The sequence below is a fragment of the Nematolebias whitei genome, chromosome 8, assembly GCF_014905685.2.
Source record: "Nematolebias whitei isolate Nwh7 chromosome 8, NemWhi1, whole genome shotgun sequence".
Taxonomy (NCBI): Eukaryota; Metazoa; Chordata; class Actinopteri; order Cyprinodontiformes; family Rivulidae; genus Nematolebias; species Nematolebias whitei.
The window spans coordinates 31,416,974-31,426,789 of record NC_056505.1 but is presented as its reverse complement, the minus strand read 5'-3'; the positions used below and the strand labels follow the sequence as shown (position 1 = coordinate 31,426,789).

The window sequence follows — 9,816 nt, the reverse complement described above, 5'->3', positions numbered from 1 at the left end:
GAAATATTTCAGTTGGTGTGCAATGAATCTGAAATATATGAAAGTTTAATTTTTATCATTACATTATGGAAAATAATGACCTTTATCACAATATGCTAATTTTTTGAGAAGGACCTGTATGTGAGCATCCAATTCCAAGTCAGTTACAACACTGTTACAACCCTCACCGCACGTCACTGGTGTAAAAGTGTGCAGTCCTATGAACAGCGAAGATACAGTACTGCGCAGAACCCTCAAACTCACAGGCCTCTACTAGAGGACCCTAGTATGAAGTGAAGTGGAACTGCCCAAGTGGATGAGTGAGCTCCAAGTACACTGCCTTGCGAAAGTATTCGGCCCCCTTGAACTTTTCAACCTTTTGCCACATTTCAGGCTTCAAACATAAAGATATAAAATTTTAATTTTTTGTGAAGAATCAACAACAAGTGGGACACAATCGTGAAGTGAAATGAAATTTAATGGATGTGTCAAACTTTTTTAACAAATAAAAAACTGAAAAGTGGGACGTGCAATATTATTGGGCCCCTTTACTTTCAGTGCAGCAAACTCACTCCAGAAGTTCAGTGAGGATCTATGAATGATCCAATGTTGTCCCAAATGACTGATGATGATAAATAGAATCCACCTGTGTGTAATCAAGTCTCCGTATAAATGCACCTGCTCTGTGATAGTCTCAGGGTTCTGTTCAAAGCGCAGAGAGCATCATGAAGACCAAGGAACACACAAGGCAGGTCCGAGATACTGTTGTGGAGAAGTTTAAAGCCATATTTGGATACAAAAAGATTTCCCAAGCTTTAAACATCCCAAGGAGCACTGTGCAAGCAATCATATTGAAATGGAAGGAGTATCAGACCACTGCAAATCTACCAAGATCCGGCCGTCCCTCTAAACTTTCATCTCGAACAAGGAGAAGACTGATCAGAGATGCAGCCAAGAGTCCCATGATCACTCTGGATGAACTGCAGAGATCTACAGCTGAGGTGGGAGAGTCTGTCCATAGGACAACAATCAGTCGTACACTGCACAAATCTGGTCTTTATGGAAGAGTGGCAAGAAGAAAGACATTTCTCAAAGATATCCATAAAAGTGTTGTTTAAAGTTTGCCACAAGCACCTGGGAGACACACCAAACATGTGGAAGAAGGTGCTCTGGTCAGATGAAACCAAATTCCAACTGTTTGGCCACGATGCAAAACGATATGTTTGGCATAAAAGCAACACAGCTCATCACCCTGAACACACCATCCACACTGTCAAACATGGTGGTGGCAGCTTCATGGTTTGGGCCTGCTTTTTGTCAGCAGGGACAGGGAAGATGGTCAGAATTGATGGGAAGATGGATGGGGCCAAATACAGGACCATTCTGGAAGAAAACCTGTTTGAGTCTGCAAGAGACCTGAGACTGGGACAGAGATTTATCTTCCAACAAGACAATGATCCAAAACATAAAGACACATCTACAATGGAATGGTTCACAAATAAACGTATCCAGGTGTTGGAATGGCCAAATCAAAGTCCAGACCTGAATCCAATCGAGAATCTGTGGAAAGAGCTGAAGACTGCTGTTCACAAACGCTCTCCATCCAACCTCACTGAGCTCGAGCTGTTTTGCAAGAAAGAATGGGCAAGAATTTCAGTGTCTCCATGTTCAAAACTGATAGAGACAAACCCCAAGAGACTTGCAGCTGGAACTGCAGCAAAAGGTGGCGCTACAAAGTATTAACGCAAGGGGGACGAATAATATTGCACGTCCCACTTTTCAGTTTTTTATTTGTTAAAAAAGTTTGACACATCCAATCAATTTAATTCCACTTACAATTGTGTCCCACTTGTTGATTCTTCACAAAACATTAAAATTTTATATCTTTATGTTTGGGGCAGCACGGTGGCGCAACTGGTAGAGCTGCTGCCTCTCAGCGAGCAGGTCCCTGGTTCAAACCCCGGTCCAGGGGCCTTTCTGGGTGGAGTTTGCATGTTCTCTCCGTGCATGCGTGGGTTTTCTCCGGGTACTCCGGTTTCCTCCCACAGACCAAAAACATGCATGTTAGCCTGATTGTTAACTCTAAATTGTCCCTAGGTGTGAGTGAGAGAGTGAATGGTTGTTTGTCTCGTTTGTCTCTATGTGGCCCTGTGATGGACTTGCGACTCGTCCAGGGTGTACCCCGCCCCTCGCACAGTGATTGCTGGACATGGGCACCAGTGACCCCCGTGACCCAAAATGGAACAAACGGGTAAAGATAATGGATGGATGGATCTTTATGTTTGAAGCCTGAAATGTGGCAAAAGGTTGAAAAGTTCAAGGGGGCTGAATACTTTCAGAAGGCACTATATATATATATATATATATATATATATATATATATATATATATATATAGATAGATAGATAGATAGATAGATAGATAGATAGAGAGCATTAGCGCCAGACCTAATAAACTAAACAAAGTTGATCACGTTTGATAATTTTGAGTTGAGGGTATCTGGATGGTGTTCACATAGGTTTGCCTTTTTTTTTTGTTGCATGATAAAGCATTAAACTGCAATTGTGGATGGCACAGTGAAATGTGTTTATTTGAACTGTGGAAGCGTTCTTGAGTCCATGCAGTGATGTCCAAAACAGAGTAAGACCTGTTTATAATGCAGAGCTGCCTGAGAACTTGATGATCACGGACATCCAAAATGGATTTTCAGTTTTGTTCTTTGTGCACAGAATTGTCTTCGGACATTTTAAATATTCTGGTGATACTATAAACTGTAGCTGATGAAATACTCAAAAGTATTCCCAACTTTCCATTTGAGGAACATTATTCTGAAATAGTTCCCTTATTTTTAGAAGCATTTCTTTTCCAACAGGTGAACCACTTCCTGTTTATACATCCCATAGATTATGCATCTCTAAAAATGCTCTTTTTACAGTCTTCTTACTGACCTATTGCTAATTAACCTAATTTGTTACAAATTATTTATTTGTACCACAGCTTTTTGTTGCTTTTGTTCCAACATTTTATAAATGTGCTGCCATAAATATCAAACTGAACCCTTTTCCTTCCTAAAATGATGCAGTTTATTAGTTTAATTATTTCATATATTTACTATTTTCCACTGTGTACAAAATATGGGCTTATCAAATATTTGCAAACCATTGCACTGCTTTTATTTATATTTTAGAGAGTCCCAACTTTTTGGAATTGGGTTGCACATCATCCCAAATTATTTCAAAGACTGCTTTATAAAAAGAAACTATATTAAATAAAATGACCTTAAAAAGTTATTTTGTAATATAGTAATTTTTCAAACCATTATTTTTTCTTGTGTAGGACATGAATCCTAGTTTGTAAGTCATGTTCTTTCCACCTTCATAAACCCAATTGGATTGAAGTATTTCCAACATCAAAACTATCCGCCCGAACCCAAGTTGCTGTTAAGTTCTCATTTAAAAAAATATATCAGCTCTCCATACAAGGAACAAAGTAAGCAAACAAAAACTGCAAAACAAAGAGAAGAACACAGAGGGTTTAAAGACGTTGAGAGAAAAGGCTGAGAGAATAAGCAGGTGTGGTGGGAAAGGCCCATGGGCTTCAGGGAGAGAATAGATCAATAACTAATTTCAGTACAGAGCTTCACTCGCACTGTTTTCCAATAAACGCTGGATGGAGAGTAGTGGCTTAGCCCTCCCCCCACTATCTTCATTCTATCACCGTCTACAAGCAGGGACTGGAGTCCATGGAAGAAGCTTGTTTATGTCAGTGTTGTGCACTTTTGCTTGGTTTGATTATATTCCTACAGCTAGTGAATGGCATAGATCTACCCTAACGTTGCTTTTTCCCCATCTTGTCCTCCACGAGCGCTCGCTCTCAACCATTCCACATATCCCATCTCTGTATTTTTAATGCCCATTTTCTCCCTCTCTCTTTATTCTGGCTCTTGCAGCCTCCCACCCTCTCTCGTTCTACCAGAGCCGGTGTAGAGGTTTTGTCAAGAGTATGCAGGCAGATTCAGACGGACAGGAGAGTGAAGCGTGTGTCATGCAGCCCTGCTGCTGCTGCTGCTGAGGCTCCTCTCCTCAGAGGCTGTGACCTAGATAACCAAGAGGAGCTGGAGCGCCTGCAAGCCTTGGAGCCACTCCAGCTTCAGCAATGTCAGGAAGGGGTTAGTTGTGTAACACAATGTCCTATTTAGTTTGTTCGACACACACATGAACATAAACACATGTGTGCTTCGATACCATAATACATTTTAAGCAATTTTATTTGGTTTCCACGTCAGTAATGAACAGAGGCAGGTTTGCACATGAGGGACTGAAAGAGGCAAAAGATAGTCCCTAAATTCATTAGATTTTAAACATAAAGATTAAGAATGCTTGGGAAACCTTTCTACTTCAGCAGCCACATCATGTCAAAGCAACTAAAGGCACACGGAGCGTGCTGTGCTCCAGCATCTAAAGCCTGCCTCTTTACTGAGCAGTGACTCTGAGGTTCAGTGTAAGAGCACAACCATGAGGCACATATGCACCATTACTTCTTCTGTTAGCCTTTGAGTGTGTGAGCGCTCCACTCTCATGAACTGGACAAACATCATTTAGTTTCAAAATCCTATAGACCAGATATAAATGTAAAATAGGCTAACAGAGCAGTTTTGGTGAAACACTTTTTTTTTTTAATTATTCCATCCTCAAGTTGTTGAAAAAGACAAAACAATTACACAATACACCACTTCGACGTTGAAGAGATAAAATATAGATAGCCACCAAGCTGGATCAACTTTAATGAGCACACTGCACTCTACCCACAGTCCCCTGGATGCTCAGGTTCAACACTGCCATCTGGTGGTTCTTACTTTGTACTGCACCTTTTACGTACTCATCTTAAATTGTACATCAATGTAAACATACCAGAGGATTACAAGGACTGACTGTACAAAAACAACTTTGTACCTTGAAATAAAAATTTACAAACAGGTCAATCTGTCTGTAAATTTGGCACAGACAATAAAAACAGAGCCAAGGCCTCAACGGGTATGTTAAGATTTTTGCCTTATTTATAAAGAAAAGCCTCAGTGTTTTCACACAAATTACTACGGGGATGCTCACACTTTCATTTCAGATTTTAGACAAAAGAAAAACTAGGCAGTGGGGGAATATTACTGCTGGCTCTGCTGCGGCTTGAAGCAGTCCCAGCCAGGCCTCGGGGTGTATGTGGTCTCGGGAAGAAGAAAGTCTTTCAGCCTGTCGGGTAAAGGTAATGATTTGACTTTGTTTTCCAGAGGCCAGGGCTGTAGGTGACTTCTTATAAAAGCCCTACAAAGACAACGTAGAGGTGGCGGGCTTGCTTCACGTGCCACTACACGACTGTGCAGGTCCACAAGAGCCTGAGCATAAGTGCGAGAGTCGTGGGCAGGTGCAGGAAGCTCCAGCCGAGGAGAGAGCTGCAATGTGGGGAAATTTACCCTCGCTAAGTCCAGCAACAGCTCAGCTTGCTCCTGGAGCTCAGAGGCACGAGCCTGATCCGAGCACTGCTGCAGGGCTGTTTGGAGCCTCTGGAAGAGGAGGCTGTAACCTGACCAACAGGAGTAACTGTGATGGGAGCAAACCAAAGAGGCCCCGCTCTGGATTAGGAGCACAGCCAGAGGGAAGAGCAGGTCGAAGTGCTCCAAGCTCGTCTGAGTCAGAGAGGGCTCCCCATCCTCATTCAGACAGCAGCTGGGGTCCACACCGTGAGCCAGCAGAAGGTGGGTGGTTTTCAAGCAGAAGTTCCCAATCTCAGCGGCATCCTCCACACTGGCCTCCAGAGCCTCCTTTACCAGAAACACCAACGACGACTCGACCGTTTCACCGTCTACTGTTGAAGCTTTCACATCAGCACCTTTAGGAAAGAAAGGATCACCAGTTAACACGTTTGATCCGTTTTAACAAAGTAACATCATACAGCATGCCTGTGTGGGTCAAGCATATTAACTATTTACGTGAATTTAGAACAAACAGTCATTATACATAAGAGCGCTGATTGATTTTTAGGCAGGGTGTTCTGTTTTCTCAACCTTAACAAAGCTAATGAAAAGCCACATTACACAACGAGCAGCTTCTGATTCCTACAACAAACTACAGCTGGCAACCCTTTCCATATCAAAGTAATTTTTTTACCAACTAATTAATTATTAGCAACACTGCACATTGCTATGAAAAAATAATCTGCTTCCCAAAATGACAAGATTAATGTTACCAAGCACGACAACATAAACTATTAATTCACTGTATTTTATTTTTTACAGTAACTACTAGAGATGGAATATTTAACACTAAGTAAATGGTAAATGGACTGTACTTATATAGCACCTTTCTATCTTAATTCAAGATACTCAAAGAGCTTTTCACTACAATCTGTGCCTCATTTACCCATTCACACAGCACTCTACTAGATCTCTACAAAGCTAATTGAACAAATCATTCTAAAGAGACTAATCAGAGCTTTATCACATTCATACACTGATGGGACACACATCGGAGGCTATGAGGGGTTCAGTGTCTTGCCCAGGGACACTTCGACATATGACTGCTCGTGGATTCGAACCCGCAACTCTCGCATTGGAAGACGACTGCTCTAACCACTCAGTCACAGTTGCCCGCTAAGGCCTCAAAGCCAGTTCCACTCTATTAAAGCTGACTTGTCTGAAACACTATGATCAGGCTTGTATCAAATATATGTGATCACATGACCAATGTAGTTTGAGAATTCATATTTCCCAATGAAACACCAAAAGTGAGATGACTGTTGTAAGGGACTTTGTGGCTGTTAAAACCACAGCTGACCACTAGCTGTGACTGGTCGGGTCGGTCTTTGAGGCCTTGAAGCTTCAAATCTTCTTTTTTTTTGGTACAATCTGGAAGAAGCTTTAAAAGCTTGATAAGACTTCATATGCCCATCTCTAGTAACTGTTTGGATTGATTGACACAACGGAAGTAACTGAGGAAAGTTTGAAGATATGTTAATAAATGAAGACATATTTAGCTTTTATAGATTTGTGTAAAATGAGCACATGGTATCAGTGGTGGGCACAGCTAACCAAAAAGATTGCTCCACTAACATTAAACAAATATATATAGTTTTTTTTTTTTGCTGAAGCGCTAACTTTTATCATACGCAGCTGTCGATCTAAGACTGTCTGTAATGTGACAACAAAACGACTTAAAACAGTTCATAAATCACAATTGTGGTTTATGAACTGTTTCATTTGTGATTCTCAAGTAAAGTGTCCATGTCTGGTTCAGAGGTGAGCTTTCAGAAATTAATCTGGTCCTTCAGAACCAAAGAGGTGGCGCAGAACTCTGCTGTGCTGAAACAAGAGTGATGCGTTCAATGTGCGTTGGACGTCTCTCTAATCCTCTTTGTAGTTAACTACCTCTATAAACTACAAAGTTGCTGAGCGTCATCATCAATATTCTCTCAGTAATAAATCTGTTTGTATTAAAGTAAAGATGTGTGGAAAAAATGTGAGAGAGTCACATCCCAGAGACAGTGTGAGTGTTGCAAAGCACACTGGGTAGGAATTATGTGTGCAATGTTTCTGAGTGTGAAAAGTGTTTTTTCATGTTATTTTCCTGTTCTGGTTTGGTATTTATGCTAAAGTCTCTGCTATTGGCTGTAAAGTGACAGCATGAGTCAGAGACTGCTTGCAGTAGATATGAGAGGAAAAGCACTGCTGAGAGGGTGGTGACATCACCGGGTGGTGCTTATATTTACTTAGCTCAGCATCGCTCTGTGTCCATTCTCCTGTACGCCTGGCGTGGAGAACTGTCCTTAAAAAAAATGAGCGGACTTGAATTTATTGGATTTAAATTTAGCGGAAGCTATTTCCGCTGAAGGTTTCCAAAGTTTGCGAAGACGCTAATCCGCTAAAGGAAGTTAGTTTTGCTTATAGCAGATTAGCAGAACCGTGCCCACCACTGATGGTAATGAAATATGTGGCTATGATAAGTTTGAGTTTTTGACCCAGTGGAAATTGAATGAACACTGCTGAGTAGCCATCAGCTTAACTCCTGCATGAGACCTTTGTCCCAGTTCTCTAAACTGAGATCACGCCAACTGCTGTCTACTGAAAATAAGATATTGACTTCACATAAACCCATTTAATTCCAGTTTAATTTGTCTTCCTGTGTCAATAATAAGTGTGATAACAATGTGTGTCCTTTTAAAATTACTATAAGTACCTCTTTCAAGTAGAAGCCGGATGTTCTCCGTGTTGTGGACTGTCAGTCCATCACTGCTTGCTAATGCGTGGAGCAAAGGTGTCTTCCCTTCAGAGACAAGATCAAAGCATGAATCTTTCTTAAGAAATAAACAGACTAATACTTTTCTGTTACACCAGTTTATGTAAACTTACCATGTTTGTCTCTGGCATTCACGTCAGCACCCAGGTCCAGCAGGGTGAGCAGACAGGGCAGTCTTTCTGACTCCTCACCGGCAAGGTCCAAAGGACTGCTCTCATGAATCTACAACACAGAGTATTTGTATTTAAGCCTCACTATAAACTACGGTGACCCTGAAGTTTGAACCACAACTACAAATTAAAAATCACAACAACATTTGAAGAAACACAATTATATTAAGCAAAATCAGAAGAGTGGGAAGCATGAGACATCGCTGATTGGACGACGGGACGTTTGAACCTCCCACCTCTTCCAGTTTCGCTTAATGTAATTGCGTTTTTTTTTTTTTTCTCCCCAAACGTTGTGTTTTTTAATTTGTAGTTGTGGTTTAAACTTCAGGGAAAGAGCTGGACACAAGAGGACACTGATACTCACCCTGTCCCGTTTTTCGATGTCAGCTCCGTGCCCAACAAGCAGCCTCACCATATGTGGCCTGTTCCTTAACACAGCTATATGTAGTGGGTTGTAGTACGACACCGGGTCTTCAGAATGAGAGAGAGAAAAAACAAACATCTTAAATAAGAATTTATCACAAGTAGATAATGGGACAGATTTATATAAAGCTATGTCAACAAAATGAACAGCTGGTCCCAAAGTGTTGCATTAAATAAAATGTGACCCGTGTAGTAGTACACAGTAAAAACAAAGGTAATACAAGCAAATGTTTTAAATATGGGCCAGTAACTAAACAAGCTTTGTTTCTGTCATGTGGATGTTAGAAAGCCTGTGGCCTACTTTTGAGCAAGCAGTGGCAATACTAGAAAATAAGGTGAAACTGGAGCACTTCTGCACGCCTTGTCAGAGCATTTGTCAGTGCTAACTTACAGAAGAAAGACGTTCAAGAAATGTGAGAGAATAATGAAGCAGCCCGTGCAAGAATCCTCTAATTATGTCCCATGGGAAACACATGTCTAAAACCACCAGAGGTCACCAGAGCAGTCTGTCTGAGTCCTGGCAGGTGCAGCAACATGTGACGGATGTGTTGCTGAGCTGCACTCACATACAGAGAGCTCTCTCTCTCAGGTGTGGGACTATTTTGTCTCCATACATATGCAGACACTGGGATCAACTACACACTTAAGATCCTTTCAAAATTTTAAACCACGTGTCAGTAAATGTTGGTTTGAATATAAATACATAAATGTCTTTCTAAGACCCAGAAACACACTAAAGATGTAACAATATGAACACATGAAAACTATTTGAACAATGTGCACAACCAAAACACACTTTGAAACCACAGTTTCAAAGGGGCAGGGTACGGAGCCCTCGCAATAAACCAGGGACTACTGTATTACAACCATCTGTTACCTTTTACATTTGTTTATCTTGTTGTATTGAATCGTAAATGTAATAAACAGAAGACAAAACCCAAACCCAAAGCCGCCAATAAATA

The 9,816-nt window shown here is 41.1% G+C and overlaps 1 protein-coding gene across 1 annotated transcript in view; it reads right to left on the bottom strand.

The window, feature by feature from the left end:
• Positions 1-5,097: 5,097 nt before the first annotated feature.
• asb6 (ankyrin repeat and SOCS box containing 6) overlaps positions 5,098-9,816 on the bottom strand; it is a 9,562-nt gene continuing 4,843 nt past the window's right edge. Inside the window, exons 4-7 of the mRNA XM_037681187.1 lie at positions 8,796-8,902; positions 8,375-8,483; positions 8,202-8,288; positions 5,098-5,859 (exon numbers count right to left, since the gene is read on the bottom strand). Coding sequence (XP_037537115.1) covers positions 5,138-5,859; positions 8,202-8,288; positions 8,375-8,483; positions 8,796-8,902 — 1,025 coding nt within the window. The 3' untranslated portion in view covers positions 5,098-5,137. The remainder of the gene's footprint in view (positions 5,860-8,201; positions 8,289-8,374; positions 8,484-8,795; positions 8,903-9,816) is intronic.